The sequence below is a fragment of the Ursus maritimus genome, unplaced genomic scaffold, assembly GCF_017311325.1.
Source record: "Ursus maritimus isolate PB19 unplaced genomic scaffold, ASM1731132v1 scaffold_35, whole genome shotgun sequence".
NCBI classification, from domain to species: Eukaryota; Metazoa; Chordata; class Mammalia; order Carnivora; family Ursidae; genus Ursus; species Ursus maritimus.
In genome coordinates this window covers 15,394,882-15,414,956 of record NW_024426119.1, presented here as the reverse complement: position 1 = coordinate 15,414,956, position 20,075 = coordinate 15,394,882, and the positions used below count along the sequence as shown (strand labels likewise).

At 44.9% G+C, this 20,075-nt stretch overlaps 1 protein-coding gene across 1 annotated transcript; it reads left to right on the top strand.

Annotated features, from left to right (window-relative positions):
- The first annotated feature begins 84 nt into the window (after positions 1–84).
- On the top strand, positions 85–16,655 carry CCNB2 (cyclin B2). The gene is made up of 9 exons (XM_008706035.2): positions 85–219; positions 2,339–2,467; positions 2,573–2,683; positions 8,970–9,140; positions 9,244–9,402; positions 11,024–11,260; positions 11,565–11,705; positions 15,201–15,311; positions 16,385–16,655. The coding sequence occupies exons 1-9, from the start codon at positions 196–198 to the stop codon at positions 16,493–16,495; spliced, it is 1,194 nt and encodes a 397-aa protein (XP_008704257.1). The 5' UTR covers positions 85–195; the 3' UTR covers positions 16,496–16,655.
- Positions 16,656–20,075: the final 3,420 nt, after the last annotated feature.

Genomic DNA, 20,075 nt, shown 5'->3' with positions numbered 1-20,075 from the left:
ACGCCGTACGTAAGGCCGCCCAATGGGGGCGCGAGCGGCGCGGTATTTGAATCCTGTAACAAGGCGACATTGAGAAGATCCTAAGCCGTGCGGGCCGGAGTGAGGAGCTAACTGCGTCGCGGAAGCTTGTGTCCCCCGTGTCCGGTCCGCGTCCCTCCCTGGGCCGGGCTGGCATTCTTGCCTGCCCCTTCCCACATGGCGCTGCTCCGACGCCCGACGGTGAGTGGGCCCCACCAACCCCCCACACAGGCAAGGCTCTTCGGCCGCGCAGCTCCGTCACCCACCTCCACCCTCCCTCTTTCTTCAGCGCAGGGCTTCTTCGTCCCAACCCGCGCTGCTCTCCCCTTCTGCCCGCTTCCCAGCCTGCGGCCTGTCCTCTTTGCCAACCTGTCCCCTCCTCGGATCCGCTCTGGGTTCCCCGCTTCCGCCCTGGACATTGCTGGGGTGAGGGAAGTGTAGGAAAGCGCCTTGGAGGAGGCACCTGTCAAGTGAGCCTCTCCAGCACTGGATTTGGTACTCAGCGAGCGATTCCCGAGTGCTCTTTGTTGGAGTGCTATCTAAATAGAGGTTGCTGTAATTTCCTTCCTCTGTTCTCAAACTCCTTGCCAGCTCAGGGATGGGGGATGGGAAGGACTGGAAGAAACTGTAGGTAGTAAACTGTTTTGAATGTTTGATCAGGCAACAGTCACGGCTGTTTTTCGGATTTTTCACATTTCGTTTTGTGTTAAGTTTCCCATTTATTTCTGCACACGAAGTCTTTTAGGTTAAGCACACTAACATATGCGTTTGTCACTTTAAAAAATTTATTTCTTTACTCAAGTATAATGAAGATTTTGCATATAATTTGGAACAATATGGCAAACAGAGGGAAGGGTTCAGATTCATTTGTTTCATCTGTGCAAAAGCGGGAGCGTTAATTGTGTTTTGAACGTTGTTTTCTTTTTTTCTTTCTGCGGGCTTGAATTGTATCTGGGTCTACTTATCGTTTGCTGCAAAATAGAGGGCCCTGCCACACCTGAGGTCCATCCTCCTGGCTATAAGGCTAGTTAAAAGCTACCAGTTTTCCCCTCCAGATGAATTTCAACTTAGATTACCAGGCCTCAACCCTTAAGCATTAAAATTTCAAACACTTTTTAAAATTGGCAATTACTGCTGGAAAAAATTGAATAGTGTGCTTTTGAGAATCCTAATAAGTTGAATACATTCAGTATTTAATTCCTATTCTTTTGTGAGTCTAAGTTGAACTGACAAGTAATTTTTGTCTAATCTGTCCCATAAAGTTCTTTCATTGTCAAATTCTATTGTATTCAGGGAAGGCTTGAGTTTTCCCCTGCCCCACTGTCCTTGTAGATCCATTCAAAGCCCCTGTTGGGAGATTTTAAGGATTAGGACCCACAATTCCCAGGGATAGAACATGCTATTTTTTTCTCATGAAATGTTTATCACCTCTACAATAAAATAAACTTTTTTGGTATGAATTGCTTTTTCTAGCAAGTTTTGTGTCTAAGCACATTCTGTCAAAAGTAGGCTAAGGTCAACTGATGATTTTTTGTTCCATACCATTTCAACTTTCTCTGAATTTGAGAGTACAACTATTTTACCTGTGAAAACAGTTTCCTTCTAAGTATCCTTAATATAAGAGAGTTCATGCTATGGCAACCTCATTTTAAAAGGGAGTATCTCTAAAGATCATGTCTATAGGAGCGCTTCTTATTTGTAGAATGGCATAAGAATCAAAGCTAATTTAGGTTTTAAACATCTGGACCTATTATAGCTTTTTAATGGTGTTTTAATTGTACTTGTTATTAATCTCTCTAAAGAAAAGTTTTTATTTTAGCGAGAGCTTGCACGTGTGGTTAGGGAGGGGCAGAGGGAGAGGGAGAGAGAGAATCTTCAGCAGGCTTCATGCCCAGAGCAGAGCCCGAGGGAGGGCTGGATCTCATGACCCTGAGAGCATGACCTAAGCTGAAATCAAGACTAGCAAGAGTAGGACTCTTAACTGACTGAGCTACTCTAAAGAAAATTTTTAAATAGATGAATTTAGTATACAGGGATCTTTAACAAGTGGGTGCTATATAAAACAATAGTTGCTTATCTTGAAAGCTCTTAATGGGAATGTTTATTTTACAGATAAGGTGGGTAAGTGATTTGCCTAATATCAAGTGATGTGATCAATCACAAATAGCATTTTTAGTCTTCCTAAAATATGTATTTTTTCCCTCTCACAAATAGATCTCCGCATATTTACCTTTCCCAAATTCTGCATTTGGATATCTGACATTAGCAAAGTATTGTAAGTTGTTTTAATTCATCATTAACTTTTTTTTTTTTTTTTAAGGTGTCCACTGATTTGGAGAATGCTGACACTGGAGTTAATTCTAAAGCTAAGAGTCATGTGACAATCAGACGGGCAGTTTTGGAAGAAATTGGAAATAGAGTTACAACCAGAGCTACACAAGTCGCTAAGGTAACAGCTGTGAGGACTGTCCATGCGCACACTAGGCTGATTGTGTATAGCTCTGAGGAACACCACTGACTCTCTTGCCCTATTTGTGTTTCTTTTTCCTTGCAGAAAGCTCAGAACACCAAAATACCTGCTCAACCCACCAAAACAAATGTCAGCAAACAACTGAAACCTACTGCATCTGTGAAACCAGTGCAGATGGAAGTGTTGGCTCCAAAGGTGGGATGTTCTGTATTTACAAATGTACGAAGTAGCTTGTTTTTGGTTAAACTGCAACCTTTTTTTTTTTTAAGATTTTATTTATTTATTAGAGAGTGAGAAAGAGAGCATGAACAGGGAGAGGGGCAGAAGGAGAGAGAGAAGGAGAGGCAGACTCCCCGCTGAGCATGGAGCCCAATGCAGGGCTCAGTCCCAGGACCCCGAGATCGTGACCTGAGCTGAAGGCAGATGCTTAACTGACTGAGCCCCCCGGGCGCCCCGATCACTGCAACTTCTGAAGAGCAATCATAACCAGAGCTCTACTTTGGAACAACAGTGTGCAAATTGAACATACACATTCGTTTAGTGATGGTTCTTACTATACTATAATGTTTTGACCTTGAATAACAAAGTTAATTACCTCGATATTCAAATAAATTTAGTGATCTCAAAGTGCAATTTGGTAGGTTTTATAATCCATTATAAGAATGAGCTTGCCCATGAAGGTTGTGGAATCTCACAGTTCTGAGACTCCTACTTATAATGGAGGAATAAGGTAATGCCAAAATTCTGTGTTGATAAATTGTGGTCTCTGTGACTGGTTAACCCAATTGGAGTTAGAACGCTAATGGTCTGATTGGCCTGTAATTACTACAGGACAGGCACCGTTGCAGGTGTTGAGAATACAACAATAACTACTTTGTTCTTTCCAGCTCAATATATATATGTGTGTGTGTGTGTGTGTGTGTGCATTTAATATATTTAATATACATTAATAACATGTCTATAACTTTTTAAAAATTTTTCAGAGTAATACATTGGATGTATTCAAGAGATATATATATATTGAGCACTTATGATACCCATCCAGTAGTGTTAAGGCTGTTAAAGAGAGATCTTGCCTTGAGGAGACTTATCCAGAAGGGGCACATGCACCTGAAATTAAATTAGTAGTCCCAGGGAATGATGCCAGATGCGCCTGGGCAGTGGATGAGATCATGACGTGGCTGAAATCAAGAGTTGGATGCTTAACCGACTGAGCCACCCGGGCGCCCCGGATTTGCTTTTAAAAGTGCGCAAAGTGTGCATTTTTTGAGAGGGGTAGGGGTAGAGGGAGAGAGAATCTTATGCAGGGTTTGATCTCACAACCCTGAGATCATGACATGGCTGAAATCAAGAGTTGGATGCTTAACCGACTGAGCCCCCAGGCGCCCCTAAAAGTGTGTATTTGTATACAAAATTTGATGGTAGTTATTTTTGAGTATTACGTTGGGCTTAAGATTCATTTTCATTTTCTTCTTTAAAATTTTCAGATATTTTTCACCATAGGTACATATTACTTTTCTAATTAAGAAGGGAAAAAGGCAAATTAAAAGAAAAACAACTGAAAATGTTATGAACAGAAGAGACCTTTCCTCCTGTGACTTTTGCAATTCCGCTCTTTCTGAATTACTCCACCTTTCCTTGGTGACTCCTTTGCTTTAGCTTCCTGACAAATTTGAGGCCACTGTGTTTCAGATAAAGAATGATGGACCTGTAACTCCATTCATATAAATATCACTTCCATGGCTGAAATGTGCTGCTCATTTTAGAAGACATCAGGGATTAATGAACAATAATTATTTCCAATTCAAATACACTTTTCTCTGAGAAACGTAGTACAGAAGAGATCACTAAGTCCCCAGTTTAGGGCGAGCTCCTCATCCTGGCAGATGAGCCCCTCTGCTTGCCTGGCTCTGGTCAGCCATCTGGCTTTTACTTTGTCATCTGCTCTATCTGCAGTCATTGCTGCTCCTCTATAGCTGGTCCCTGGGGATGTGGAGATGCCAGTTGAGCACAGGGTTCTAGCAACAGAGAGCCCTGGAAAATTTATAAGCCATGTGCTCACGAAAGCAGATGTTTCTAGCCAAATCCATTAATTATACACCGCAAGACTAGAGGGCAGGTTTCTTCTTTGTAGCAAAGGAAGCAACTGAATTACAAAGGGCTCTGGCTGAGGACTTGGAAGGGTTTCAGCCATTCACAGGTGTTTGCAGGAGCGATTATCCTGCCATTTGTAGAGAAAACAGTGTTTTTGTTATTTTATTATTTTTTTGCTGACCAACGAGGCTTTGTCAAACACTGAGTTGTATGTGAAAGGAAGGAGAAGGTTTTTTCCTAGCCCCCTTGTTTGCTGGGCACTGGAGCCACCAACTCTGTTTTCAGGGAGTCCCCAGTCAAGTGGAGAAATGCCTGAGCACACACACTTCGGAGAGGTGCTGGGGGTCAGAGCTAGAAATTCAGATGAAGTTTTAGATTTACAGATTGGATCTAAACACGAAGTTCAGTGATAGTTGTGGGACACTCCGATCAGATGGGAGGCCACCAAATGTGGGGTGCTAATTGGGTGGGGGCCAGCAGCGTGTGTGGTGAAAGAATTCACCCAAGGCAGAACAAGAGAGAAGGTTATTGAAGAGCAGTGGGCAGGACAGCAAAGGAGAGACTGTCTGCCAGAAGGTGGTGGTGAGGGGCCACAGTTATAGGGCAGAATGAGGGAGTATGGGAATGTATGGAATTTTCCCTTTTTTTGTTTAAGATTTTATTCACTTATTTGAGAGAGATCGCGAGTGAGAGAGGAGAGGGAGAAGCAGACTCCCTACTGAGTATGGAGCCCGTTATGGGGCTCAATCCCAGGACCCTGAGATCATGACCTGAGCTGAAAGCAGCTGTTTAACCAGATGAGCCACCCAGGTGCCCCTGTTTTCCCATTTTTGATAATCTTCAGAACTGTGCCTAGTTAGGGCCTATGGCTATTTCCAGGTGGTTTGCTTCATGAGCCTGTTGGCATTCCGCTCGCTGGTCGCGGTGGGCCAATTTACCTTGATCAAGTTCCACTGCTCCAGCCCATATTGCCTAAAAATGCCTCTACTGTAGTCATTATTCAACTATGAGAATGTTTTATGGCTAACTATCCCTAATACAAAAACTACATATAAAGGGGAAGTAAGCACAACTTTTCACATTAAAAAAAAAAGAGTGCCTTTTATTTTTAATCACACAAGAAACATAGTCATAACAAAGCAAAATACTACAGAAATATATTAAGTACATAGACTAGAAAGTCAGTTTAGTTTTATTACTCTCTCTACCCTCCAAATTCCATTTTACTGTATTCCCTAAAGCTATTCCCAGCGAATGATTTGCCTGTCTATAATTGTGTGTGCCTATGTATGCACAGGTACACACTTAGTGCTACAAATCATGAGCTGTCTGATTGGAAACAACAGTTATTCTGGAAGTCCTTCCCTGGTGCACTTAATTGACATTGTTTATTATAAATCTAGTAAATAAAGGAACCCTGGTTACCAAAACTTGTACAAACACCTACATGTTTGCATATTAATAGTAGTAAATTCTCTCCCCAAACCCAACTCAGTAGTAGGAGGATTGCAGTAGCCTTTACTCAGACTCCACTCTCCTCCTTATAAACCTGGAGCAAAAAAAAACAAAAACAAAAACAAAAACCCAGCAAAATCTCACATTTATTCTTTGTTTCTTTTTTCTTAAATTGTTACTTATTTGACAGAGACATAGAGGGAGAGGGAGAAACAGACTGCCCGCTGAGCAGGGAGCCCCATGTGGGGCTCGATCCCAGGACCCTGAGATCATGACCCAAGCCGAAGGCAGACGCTTTACGACTGAGCCACCCAGGCGCCCCTCACATTTATTATTTCTTTTTTTTTCTTTTTTTTTTCTTTTAAAGATTTTTTTTTTTTTTAAGATTTTATTTATTTATCAGACAGAGATAGAGACAGCCAGTGAGAGAGGGAACACAAGCAGGGGGAGTGGGAGAGGAAGAAGCAGGCTCATAGCGGAGGAGCCTGATGTGGGGCTCGATCCCATAACGCCAGGATCATGCCCTGAGCCAAAGGCAGACGCTTAACCGCTGTGCCACCCAGGCGCCCCCACATTTATTATTTCTGATATGACTTTTCACTTGTCTCTAACAACCGACAGAATTGATTCATTAACCTAATTGGAAGGTTTTTATCTTCAGACCACTTTTGTCATTCAAAAGTTTGTGATTAAGTTAGCTAGCTGATAAAGCTTGTAGCTTTGCGTGCAACAGACACTGAACGAGGATTACACAGTTGCCTGGGGGGCTTAGGCTACTACCTGCACGCACAGAGGAATCTTCATAATCGTTAAATTATGTTGGGACCCAAGAGGAACGCTTTTAAGAAATTCTCCATTAAGGGCCAGAGCAATGGTCCATGTCTACTCCTGGTAGTTTTGGGATATGGCTAAACTCAGGTGTACCTCTGAATAGACACAGGTAAACATTTCAAACTGCCGAGACGGCACACATAGCACACGACCGTAACGTCTGCCTCCTTAAACCAGGCTTCCTAGTACTGACTGCATTTCCCAGGGACACTGATGATGCTTATCCTTGAGCTTAACCTAGTTGTATGTGCTCATTAAAGTGTATATCTGATTCTAGTCACTCTTTTTTTAAAGAAGATTCTATTTTTAATCTCTACACCCTACATGGGGCTCGAACCCACAACCCCAAGATCAAGAGTTGCTCGCACTACCAGCCGAGCCAGCCAGGCGCCACTGATTTTTGCCGCTCTTGCTCAGTTCTTTCAGTGGGTTCACTTCCCTTCGAGTAAAATGTGTTAAACTCCTTAGCCGGGTTCTCGCTCACCTTTCCAGCCCATCCTCTCACACGTTGTGCACTAGCTCCTGCCATCCCAAGTAACGTGCCCTTCCCAGACTTGCTTTTGTTTCTTGGCTTCCTCTGGGACTTTGTACTTGCGCACCTTTCCCTACTCATTTTCCTTGAGGTCTTAACCTCTCTGGTCACCTTATCTAGGTTTTTCCCTGGTGCCCCAAGTAGCTCTTAGTCTTTCTAGTCCCTTGAGGTTCGGAAGTTCTTGAATACATGGCATGGATGAGCCTTGCTCAGCTGGTCCCTCCTCAGTTTGAGAACTCTGTTGTAGGAGGGAAGGATGGGTTTTGAACCGCTATATATATTTTACTGCTGCTGTTTCATCCTTCTTTAAGCCTGGAAACTATCATCACTGAGCTTTAATGTCAATTAATTTGTTTATTACACAGTCTTCTCTTTCTATATTTTATTTCTTTAATACATAGTCTTTATAGCCTTGCAGTCTTGTTAGGTTTTACTTTGAGAAGTACCTCTTATTCTTTTAAAAAGTAATGGGTTATTTATACTTCATTACTAAACACTCGTTTTAACTTACTTTATAAATTTTTAATTTGTGTGATTTTTTTTTTTTTAAATAGTCACCCTGTCAGCATAAGAAACCACTGGGTGTGTGCTTGCTTGGGCTTTGCTTCCTTCTGTTTTATTCATAGGCCAGAATGTGCTTTTCTGCTTTTTAGTTGCCAAATAGTTTCTCAATTTAGAATAAATTACTTTATGAGAGGATATCTGTATGCTCATAGAAGAGGCTACAGCTGAAGTGAACTGTCAGCTCTAAGAGTTTCTGCAACCAGCTATTTAAGTTTGGTTCATTCAATAAATACTTACTGAGCACCTACTATGCGTTGGGGATGATATGGGCATTTGAGATGCTATAGGGGACAAAATCAGTTTAATGTATTATTTATTTATAAATGTAATTATAAATATGTTATTTTCTGCCTCTGCTAACTCTCTAAGTTCTGTAGAGCTGACAGTCTAGCAGAGGGAGACAGAAAATAATACACACATCACATATAAGTAAACTCCAAAGTGTGTTACAAGGTTATAGGTTCTATGGGGAAAAACACAGAGAAATGATGCGTGTCGAGGGGGGGAATAGGCTGCAGATGGTAATTTAAAATAGGGGTCAGGATAGACCAAATTGAGAAGGTAACATTTAAACAAAACTTGAAGATGAGAGAATTGCTCATGGGGGTGCAGGGACAAGAGCAAGAGCATTGTGGGAAGAGGGAGCCCGCTTGCAGTGAGGGCGGCTGCCGGGAGGCAAACCAAGGGGAGAGAAATAGGAGACGGGTCAGCAGAGGAAGAGGGCCAAGCCGGATCATGCAGCCTTAAGGCCATTGTGACGACTCAGGTTTTCCCTTGGAGTGAAGTTCGAGAATTTTAAACAGAGGAGTATATCTCTAAAAACTTCATCTGCTACATCTTGAATTATTCACCTCTTACTCTGAAATTTATTTGTTTTGGCTTTCACATATTTTAAAAATGCGTATGATACTTTTAAACCCGTTGACTCTGCACATATTTGGCTCTGATTAATGATTCAAGCTACTGCCAAGGTGGTGATGCACGCACGTCAATTTGTTCACGCAGGGTCCTTCCCCCCCATCAGAGGATATCTCCATGAAGGAAGAGAACCTCTGCCAAGCTTTCTCTGATGCCTTGCTCTGCAAAGTCGAGGACATTGATCACGAGGACTGGGAGAACCCTCAGCTCTGCAGCGACTACGTTAAGGATATCTACCAGTATCTAAGGCAGCTTGAGGTGAGTGGGCCTTTGTGTTTTGGTTGTGCAAGCAACGCGGCATTTACCACACAGCAGGGAAGGAAATGAGGTCAGCTTTTTAAACTCCGAATTCCGCCTACAGACTCTGCAATCCATAAGTCCGCACTTCTTAGATGGAAGAGAGATAAACGGACGCATGCGCGCCATCCTGGTAGACTGGCTGGTGCAAGTCCACTCCAAGTTTAGGCTGCTGCAGGAGACTCTGTACATGTGCGTCGCCATCATGGACCGGTTTCTGCAGGTGAGCGCGGCTTTGGGGGCTCACTGTAATGGCATTCTGCAACACCGAAGGGTGATACCTGGAAGAAAAGATCAAAAGCCACTTGGTAAAAAACCGAGGCACTTGAGGTGCCAGAGGGGGAAGTAGCCAGATGTGTCCAACCTCTGGTGATGCTGACCAAAGCTGGGCGTTTCTGCGAGGTCAGCCAGCAGGAAAGTGCTGGGGGGTCGTGGGGTGGGCACTGCATGGCCAGTCGTTCCTCAAAGCAACCATACCAGCAGAAGGTCTGAATGTCAGCCCGAAGCCTGTGGTGTCTGTGGGTGCTGGTTTTCCAGGCCTGCTTCCACGATTTCCCCGTAGCTCGTGGTTTGGTCCTCCTTGGTGGTGTTTCCTCGTCTGAACAATGAGGAGTTTGGCTAGAGAGCTTGGCCATTTCCAGCCAGCTGTGGCATGAATCCCTGTAGAAAAGAGAGGAGGCAGAATTAGTAAGACAGGGGTTCGGGGTGTGTGTGGGTGGTGTACTGAGAATGGGAGGTCTGAAGTAGAGGAATGTAAGAGATTCAGCTGCGAGGCGGAGTGGTCATCGAAATAGTCACCGCCTGGTTCCACAAAGAAGAAAAGCCCGGCAGAAAGCGCTCACGCGTGACCCACCAGCCGGGAGCCCTGCAGATGAGGGTGTACTTATCTGAAGTCAGTGTTTATGATGCAGCTCAGGTACAGATGCGGCCCCAACAGTACAGTAATAATGGTGATTATCATAATCACCCTGAGATACTGCAAAATCCTAAGAAATCCGTGCAATCCTAAGAAATGCAAATCGGTGGTTTGCACTATACATTCCTCACTGGGTAGGAGAGCAGTTATATTTTAGGTAGATTTCAATAATGAGAGTTGAAGCAAGGAAAGCAAAGTCCCTTTTAAAAGAAAAGGGAATTTAAGGGAAACACGTATACCCTGAACTGAGATTTTCCCGGACTCTGGAGCCTCTTTGGACATTCTCAACACTGAATAATGAGTGCACTTTTGGTAAGGATTAAGGAAGTGTTGAGAGACCCCCTTCCTCATCCCTAGGCATCCATTATTTTAATCCTGCTGTTTGGCTTGGCCTCATCTCGAGGTAGACATGTTGAATGCCATGTCGGGGCTGTCCCCAGACCCTCAAGCCAGGATGACGGGGCTGGAGCAGACCAGGCGCTTGGTTCTCAGGCGTAATTCTTCCCTACTGAGCAATTGAGTGATCTGGAGCTGGTGTCTGAATCTCTTCACAGGCCGTCTCTTTCTAAGTGGGGAAAAATAAACGCGCTTCCTAGGATTTTTGCGAGGATTCAATGAGGTGGTTGTTGGCATCTTTGCACGTACTGAGTACTCAACAGACGGCTGCTGGGAGTAGTGATGGTACCTGCTATTTTTAAGTAATCTGTCTACCCAATGTGGGGCTCGAACCCACAACCCTGAGATTGAGCCACACACTCCACCGACTGGGCCAGCCAGGCGCCCCTGATGGTACCTGCTATTAACATGGAGGTTACCTGTGCTCGTAAGAGGGGTGTGAGCAGAGATGACGTGTACTTCTCACTTCCTTCTGCCCAGAGCCCTAGTCCTCTTGTTAGGTAGGACTTTTGACACATTCTTCTTCAATTAGGTTCAGCCGGTTTCTCGTAAGAAGCTTCAGCTGGTTGGGATCACAGCTCTGCTCCTGGCTTCCAAATACGAGGAGATGTTTTCTCCAAATATTGAAGACTTCGTTTACATCACAGACAATGCTTACACCAGTTCCCAAATCCGAGAGATGGAAACACTGATTTTGAAAGAACTGAAATTTGAGTTGGGTCGACCTTTGCCACTACATTTCTTAAGGCGGGCATCAAAAGCCGGGGAGGTAAGTGCCCCTGGTTCTGTATGAGACTTGATTTTTGCTGTTTGTTGCCTTATCCTAGAAACACTGATCCAGTTAAAGGAAAACTTCGGCATTTATAGGAAACACCTTTTTGATAGGTCCTAATGTTTATCGGTTCTTAAGGGAAAAGACCTCATGCTCTGTGTTTGTACCATACTGTGAAATAGGGCAGTTCTTGGGCAGACTGGTGAGTCAAGTGGCTTTGAGCTCCTAGGCCTTTGCCCAAGATTTTGCAAGAGGGTAATAGTAGCCGCACTTCTGATTGTCCCCGGCTGTTCTCTCATAGGTCGACGTGGAACAGCACACTTTAGCCAAATACCTGATGGAGTTGACTCTCATTGACTATGATATGGTGCATTATCACCCTTCAAAGGTGGCAGCGGCTGCGTCCTGCCTGTCCCAGAAGGTTCTGGGCCAAGGAAGATGGGTAAGTGTTGGATTAAGAAGAAATTAGGTTATATTTTCGGCCCCCTTGATAGGAAAGGCCTTAGCATTTTCACCACACTATCCTCGAAGCAATGGTTAAAATCCAGAGCCTATAAGAAGGCTGCTTGGGACGCTTCAGACGGAGATGAGGTGACCGCAGCATGGCGCCAAGTGTGCTCCCGAGTTGTGAAGATTGAGCCAGGCCACCGGCAACCGGGGTGCTAAGGTTTCTGGGATCTTTGGTTAAGTGAAGGAAGCAAGTCGTCAAGCATCTAAGACAAAGCAAGGCCAAGGCCTGACTGATGTCACCAGTAAAGATAAAAGGAGCCACTTTTAGATTTGTACAAGTAGCCATAGCTGCCAGCTGTCTCACACACCACAAAAGGACGACCACCGAAACCAAAGGGATCAGAGGACTGCGGTGTGAGTCGTGGGATACCTTTTGGAGACGAACCAGTTCTAGACTGCCACTAAGCCGTTTTCTATCCTGTAGACGTACCCCAAGAGCGGCAGAACGAAAGCCTCGTCAGAAGCCGGGTGTTAAGAAACAAGTCTCATGACAGCCTCTCAGGGGAGATACGGAAGGGAATGGGAGCAGCTCCTCCCACACCCCTATCCTCTCGTGTTCCAGGAGGATCACAGAGCATTTTGCCACCACAGATAAGCTGTGGTTCAGGCCTTTGCCTGGGGGGCCCTGTGTGGATACATGTGAGATTGCCGGGCCGCCCAGGCAGAGCCGTTCCTCTGCACAAGTGTATACATTTGACATCTTATATGAGAAAGAAGGGTAATAAGCGAGTGCATGTATGTGGGCTTATGGGTTTTCTACTTTTTCAAAACTACGGGTAGACCAGAAACTAATGAAAATGATACCTGTGGGGTTGGGTAGGAACAACCAGTAGTTGGGTGTTATTTCAGGATATACAGTAGGATGTATACATGATCGCCTGTATGAAATTCATGCCCAAAATGTTTGACACAAATCCAATCGTCAGGAAACACTCAGATTTAAAATGTGAGCCATTCTAAAAGCGACCGGCCTCGGATCCATCAAACAAGTTGTCATTTAAAGCCAAGGACAATAGGAGTCGTTTTTAAAGTAAAAAAAAATTAAAGATCAGATACACTGCAGGTAACTTGATTGGACCTGGGTCTGAAAAGAAAAATCTGTACAAGATATTTTTGGAACAATGGGAGAAATCTGAATATAGACTATGTGCCAGAGGATAGTGTGGTGTGACAGTGTAGTAGACGATAGATGCTCTTTCTGGGATAATGGTTTGTGACTATCTTAGGGATATTTCTGAAACATTAGAAGTGATGTGTCATGGTGTCTGCAACTCATTTGCAAATGGTTCAAAAATTGTGTGTGAATACATACATACACAATTTTTGCTGAACCATTTGATATTGAGTTAGTTGCAGACACCGTGGGAGGGAAAGTGGCAAAATGTTAATAATAATCTACACAAAGAATATACAGATGTTCATAATAATATTTCAGTTTTTCTGTAGATTTGAAATATTTTGAAATTAAAAGCTTGAGGCAACAGGCATCTAGTACATGAATGATACATGGTCCTGGTACCAGGGGCTCATTTTAGCTAAATTACTCTTAGACCTGCCTTCCTTGGGCTCTAAACCTTTTTTTTTTTTTTTTTTTTTTTGTAGTTTCATCTGGTCAGCATTTCTTTTTCTTCTTTTTTTTCACTACTTCTTTTATTATGTTAGTCAGCATACAGTACATCATTAGTTTCTGATGTAGTGTTCCATGATTCACTGTTTGCGTATAACACCCAGTGCTCATCACATCATGTGCCCTCCTTAATACCCATCACTGGGCTAACCCATCCCCCCACCCCCTCCCCTCTGAAAGCCTCAGTTTGTTTCCCAGCGTCCATAGTCTCTCATGGTTCGTCTCCCCCTCTGATTTCCCCCCTTTCAGTTTTCCCTTCCTTCCCCTAACGTCCTCCGTGCTATTCCTTATGTTCCACAAATGAGTGAAACCATATGATAATTGTCTTTCTCTGCTTGACTTATTTCACTTAGCATAATCTCCTCCAGTCCCATCCACATTGATGCAAATGTTGGGTAATCATCCTGTCTGATGGCTGAGTAATATCCCATTGTATATATGGACCACATCTTCTTTATCCATCGTCTGTTGAAGGGCATCTTGGCTCCTTCCACAGTTCGGCTATTGTGGACAATGCTGCTATGAACATTGGGGTGCATGTGGCCCTTCTTTTCACTACATCTGTGTCTTTGAGGTATATATGCAGTAGTGCAATTGCTGGGTCATAGGGCAGCTCTATTTTTAACTTTCTGAGGAACCTCCATACTGTTTCCCAAAGTGGCTGCACCAGCTTGCATTCCCACCAACAGTGTAAGAGGGATTCCCTTTCTCCACATCCTCGCCAACATTTGTTGTTTCCTGCCTTGTTCACGTTAGCCATTCTGACTGGTGTGAGGCGGTGTCTCATCGTGGTTTTGATTTGTCTTTCCCTAATGGCTAACACGTTGAACTAAACCTATTAACTACAGGTCTCCTTATTTTCTGGGAATTGATTTCAAAAGACCAGTAGTAGTGTGTTATTGCAGGATTGCTCTTGCTTCGTCCTTTTTTTCTTTAAATTACTTTAGGATTAAGATTAAATTGTGATTTATTTTCCCAATCATATTGTGCATATGAGACAGATTTATTTTAGCCTTTAGAATTTTATCACAGAACTGAAATAAAGTCAGCTTACATATCTTCATACATGACAAGTCTTATTATCAATCAGCAACTGTCCTGTTGCTTGATTTTTGTTCTCCGGGAGGCTAGGTCATAAGGCTGGGGGTTGAAGCTTCTCTATTCTCTGTTCTCCAGTGCTGAACTACACAGGGCCCAACAAGAGAACCCTGAGTAGTCTTAGTTCTTCTAAATTTTGTACACTAGCTTGCCGCCTGTGGCCCAGTTTATTTCTTAATTCTGAACCTCTTTCCCTGACTGACGATATGGGTGTCTGGGCTCTTGAGCTCCCCACCAGCCGCTGCCCAGTAGGGCTTTGATGGGGGCGGGGGTTACGTGTGAGATGCGCTAGTCCTGGGTCTCTGCCCGTCCTGTGAAGGGGGCATTCCTTTGTTGGGTTTTGTTTTTACTCTGTCCCACTCTCCATCACCTTTCAGAGAGGTTAGCATGAAAGTTTGTTACTTGGAGTACCGTACATACCTGTGCAAGCTTTGAAAAATAATATGGGACCTTTGACACTTGATTTAGCTGAAGGTGCACAGCGTCTGAATTTAGTCTTGCTCCAAGCCAGAGTCAGCTTGCATTTATGGCTGCTTTGCTGGGACCATGGTAGTGTTTAGAGCTGTTGTTAAATTTTCAGAAGGTAAGAATATCATTTTATAGCTTTTACATAAGTGGTGAGTGATGTCAGCCTCTGTCGGATGTGCTCTTCTAATGAAGTGGAGGCTTTATCTTGCCCCTTCTCTTTGCATTGCATTCCAGAACTTAAAGCAGCAGTATTATACTGGATACACAGAGAATGAAGTATTGGAAGTCATGCAGCACATGGCCAAAAATGTAGTGAAAGTTAATGAAAACTTAACGAAATTCATCGTAAGTACTCCTTCCTAAACTGTGGAAAGCGTTAGATTAGGGGTTTTGTGAATGAGGGTATGCGTGTGTGTGTGAGTTTGTGTTTTCATGGAAATGTAATACTGGCATTTGTGAGAGTCTGTTTTAGCACAGACTCTTTTCTAGTACAGCAGGGGATGGAGCGTACTGATACACTCCCAAAACAGACTTTCTTTAAAACAAGGTAGCTAGGCTAACCGTGTCCAGGCCCAGTGTAGTCAGCCAGATGGCCATTCCACGCATTTACCCACGCTCATCCCGGTGTCCTGGGGAGGGCACGCAGTGGTCAGGGCAGGTGCTCACCGTGTCGTCTGGAACCCCTCAAAGGGCCCTGTGGAAAGCTTGGGTACTCGGGGCCTCTGATCTTCTGGGACAATGACCGAAAGGCCCCTGAATGCAGGCCTGGTGACGGAAGGGCAAGAAGCCCATTCAGAAAGCTTCCTGGGGGCCTGGTGTCTGTCTCCGTGCAGCCCACCTGAGCGGTGGAATCAGCACCGATTGGATGCTGTCCTGTGCTTGTGTGACACTGAATATCACCAAGGATCTGGTGACAAAGAGCAGGGCATTTGTGCCAAGCGTCCTGACAACCTATTTTGCTTCCTGGTATGTAGTTTCTGCATAATTTAGCACACCACGGAGGTGTAATGTGTCTTCAGTCCTGAGGGTGTTGTCTGGGGTCTGCTAGGCACTGGTTGCCACTTGGCTTTTATTGCCGTTGTTGCTGCCTGTCCTGGCAGACCTGTTATGTCCTGGTGGCACTTAGGTATGATAAACACCTCCCACCCCTCTGGCAGCATAGGAGAGAGAGCCTGCTCCTTGGACCTTGACATCATTTATTCCCCCATCACCAGTGCTACCAGCTGTTGCTGGGCATGGAAGGAAATTGTCAGGTGCCGCACTTTAGGACCTCAGAGCGCTCGCTGGCTTCAGTGATTCGCCATCATCACACCACTTGGACATTGTGGGTCTGGCCCTTAAATACTTGTGAATTAGGCTGGGAGCAAGGTAGAAGGTGGGGGTCCTGATGTGTGCTTAATCACAGATGACTTCTGCAGGCCATCAAGAATAAGTACGCAAGCAGCAAACTCCTGCAGATCAGCACACTTCCTCAGCTGAACTCAAAAACCATCCGAGAGCTTGCCTCCCCTCTGATGGGACGGTCCTAGGCTGCCGTGGCCCTCGGGGAAGAGTGCTCCGTCCGTGACTTGGTCTCGCTGATTTGGAACTCTTCACTTTGTATATAGTCCTCTGGTCTATTTCATGAAACCTTTCCTTAGACCTATTTTCTAAATGTATATTGAGGAAAAATAAAGCTATTAATTTTTCTTAAGGTATCCTGTGTGTTTTTATTTGTGCGGTCTCTACAGAAAAAGGTCAGTAGAAGTTTGGTTTGACTAATTACTTTTTGAGCTGTTATGAGTAGCGCGTAAATTATTGCCTCCGTGGCTTCGGGAAAGACCTTCCTTCCATTTTCTCAAATGGAACAAACTAGAACTTGCCTTCAGTGATTGCTAACCCATTTCTAAACTTCTGAAATATACAAAAATTGATTCATTATGAAAATTGAAAATGGGAGGATAGCCATGACAATTCTCTTTCTAGAACCTACTCAACTATCTTCTTATTCCTACACAGGAACGCCTGGCCCACTGGGGTGAGGGCCACCAGAAGCAACCCTCATAATGTGTCTCTGTCTCAAGGGCATGGTGGGGACCAGGAATGTCAGTCCTAAAGGACCACCGCTGGAAAACGAAAATGGGCCTGCGACACCTTGTTAGAGTTGAAGGTTGGAATGCATTTTCCTATTTCAGCTAAATCGTAGGTTACTATTTGTTATTATTTTTTTGGCGGGCAGTTGATCATATTTAACATTATTCTCTATGGGGGAATGCATTCTCGGTCTCCAACCACTAACTTAAAAAAAAAAAACCACCATAAAATAAGTGAGTGCCTTCTAGTGACAGCTTCCCAACCTATTAGTTCAATACATGTTAATTGCTTTTTGAGAGAAAGGAGCTAGTCAAATACATTTGGGAAACATTGCAAACTCACATTGAGATTCATACAGGCTCTGAGAGCTTTGCAGTAAACTCCGTTCTTCCCCAGTGGAGAGTGTGGTAAAAGCTGCTTTCTGTGGGACATCGAGGTCTGCTGGTGCTGGTTCCATGACGCCGCTGTGGCCTGTGATTGGCCTGGGAGCAGAGCCTGGCTGGCTCCAGGTGGGTCGCTCCACACCTCTCTCCCTAGGCAGGTCAGGGCCACCTACGGAAGTGTTCAGGTGCCGAGCACTAAGAAGCCGGGAACCTGGAAGCTGTGCATATTGAAGCCCTGGGGTAAAGCTCCTACGCATCCCTTGTTGAGCGAGACTTGCTCCCATGGCAGCCTTAGACTGACTTGGGTCACCCGTGTGACTAGTAATGAGGTGAGGCCATGCAGGGAGCCTTCCTGCCCAGGAAAACTGGGAAAAGCCCAGTTATTTCCCAGGGATGTTTGAGCTCCAGCTTTTCATCAAGAAGGGATGGGCTTTGTAGGAATATTCTGAAGACGTTTTGTAGCTTCTTTATTACATATTTTGCTTAGCGAAATATTAACTACCCCGATTCAGGAAATGCATACTTCCAGGATGTTGTAAAGAAAGACCTTTAAGATACTTCCACAGCAGGCACCCAAGACTGAAGTGTTCTAAATGCGAAAGAAGCTGTAAAAGTAGAAATCGTAATATCGTAAAAACACTGAAATTAGAAAATGAGACGATGTAACCCCAGTAGTTGAAGAGCACAGATCTCGAAGCTGGGTTGCACGGGTTGGAGTCTCCTCGGCTGCTGCTGGATCTCTGTGCCTGTGTCTGTGTCCGTAGAATGGGGGTACGAGCATCTCCCCCATAGTGTTGTAGTACTGAGTACGGTATGGCAAGGCGTCTGGACGTGTTCGAATGCTAATGGCTGTTATTTTAAGGAGGTCGTTGGTCTTGGAAAGAGATGGGACTCTTGGTATTCAAGGATACGTTAGACACCGCGCTTGCCCATCTAAGGAGCTTGCAAGTTTAAAGCTGTTGAGTCCTATTTGTGAGTTTTTCTTTTTAATTTTGGTTCTTGATTTTTGAGAAAAGGAAAATTGGAAGTTGGAAGGTTGACAGACTCTCAAACTCCTTGATATTAGCTGGATTGAAGACAGATGGAAAGCACGGGCCTTGGGGTCAGATCAGCGGTCAAATGATGGATCCTCTCCTTAAAAGCTATGTGACCTGGGCAAGGGAGTGAACTGTACTGAGCCTTCTCGTTGCAACGTGGTTTTAGACTAGGCCATGCCTATCAGAGGAACAGGTACAGTACTGTAGGAAGAAAAGGCGTCAAGTAGCTGGTAAGAGGAAAATAAGCTCCAAAATTTAGGAGCAGCTGTGAAGACCAGCTAGGCGTCGGGAGAAACACAAAATGAGGCAGGAACGGAGCAAGTGACATGGCAGAATGGCTCCCACTGTTTGACCATAAAAGTGAAGGGTACCGGGGACATCATTAGGTTCTCCACCAAAGATCCACCCTGTGCACACCGTACTCTTGAAACCGGACTCTGCCCCCACCTGCCGCTGAAACCGCTGGAAAACAGCCAGTAGAGGCAGGGCCAGCCTAGTCTGCCCAGCTCCACGCAGGGGAGTTTGGAAACAGTCTGGAAGGGAAAAGATTTGGATGCTGTACAAGCCCTGCTGTGCGGCAAGCCAGTGGAGGTCGGCAGCTACGTGGGTACGCGGCCACGTTGTCTCGCACTTGTTCTCATGGACGTCTCTGCCTGGAAGGAGCCAGGCCGGAAGGAGGAGGAAGATCTCCCCCCGGCGCCCCGGATAAGCTGCTCTCTGTGCTGAGACTCGCTGTCCCCGGCAAGAGACTCCCAGCTTCCCTGGCAGTTGAGGCCACGTGACTGAGTTCCAGCCACTAGACTATGAGTGGACATGGTGTGTGCACTTTGCAAGGAATGTTCTTTAAAAAGGAAACTGCTTCTCATCCTCCTTTACCTTCCGAGGGCTGGACTTGGTAACGGCGGGGAGTCACGTTTGATTAGATGGGCTGGGACAATACGTGTGCATGGTTTGCACGCCTGTTGGCGGAACAGGTTATAAGAAAGGCCTCACCCTTTGCCCTCCCCGTGGGCGTCAGTCTTGCTTCCCGAAGCATCGTGCAAGAGGTGGCCCTTTCGCATGATGTTTTCAGAGCCAGCTACGCTGCCTGCTCCATCCCCTGTTCGTTAGCACTTAGCCCCTCTGCTGCTTCTCAGAACGTGGCCTGGGGGTTCTTGAGACCCCTTGAAGAAGGCCTTGAAGTCAAAACTATTTTCATGATAATACTAGGATGTTAGTTGCTTTTTTCATTCTTGTCTGTCATTAGCGTATGGTGGAATCTTCCAGAAGCTACAGGACACGTGATGATGTTATCACTCTGGTGGTGAGTAGAATCTGGATGTGTTTTTGGTGTCTTAAAAATTTTCTGTTTGAATTTCTAATATGGTCAATACAGATAGCTGTGAAGGACAAAAGCAGAACTCTGAGGTCTTCAACAATATCGAAGAGCGGAAAGGGGTTCTGAGGCCAGGAGGTTTGAGAACTGTCTGCTACTCATTTGAACATCTCTGCCTGGGGGAACGTTCAAGGCTGCCCAAGGTGCTTGGTTACTCTAAATCTCTGGTTGACGGGAATCTGTCACATCTTACGCTATGTTCTCTGCTGCTGGACATGTGTGCTGTATGTGCACAAGCACA

Coding starts and splice junctions, on each gene's coding strand:
- CCNB2 (XM_008706035.2), top strand. CDS start 196: ATGGCGCTGCTCCGACGCCCGACG. Junction 2,468..2,572: donor GAGCTACACAAGTCGCTAAG/GTAACAGCTGTG, acceptor TTTTCCTTGCAG/AAAGCTCAGAACACCAAAAT. Junction 11,706..15,200: donor TTCTGGGCCAAGGAAGATGG/GTAAGTGTTGGA, acceptor ATTGCATTCCAG/AACTTAAAGCAGCAGTATTA.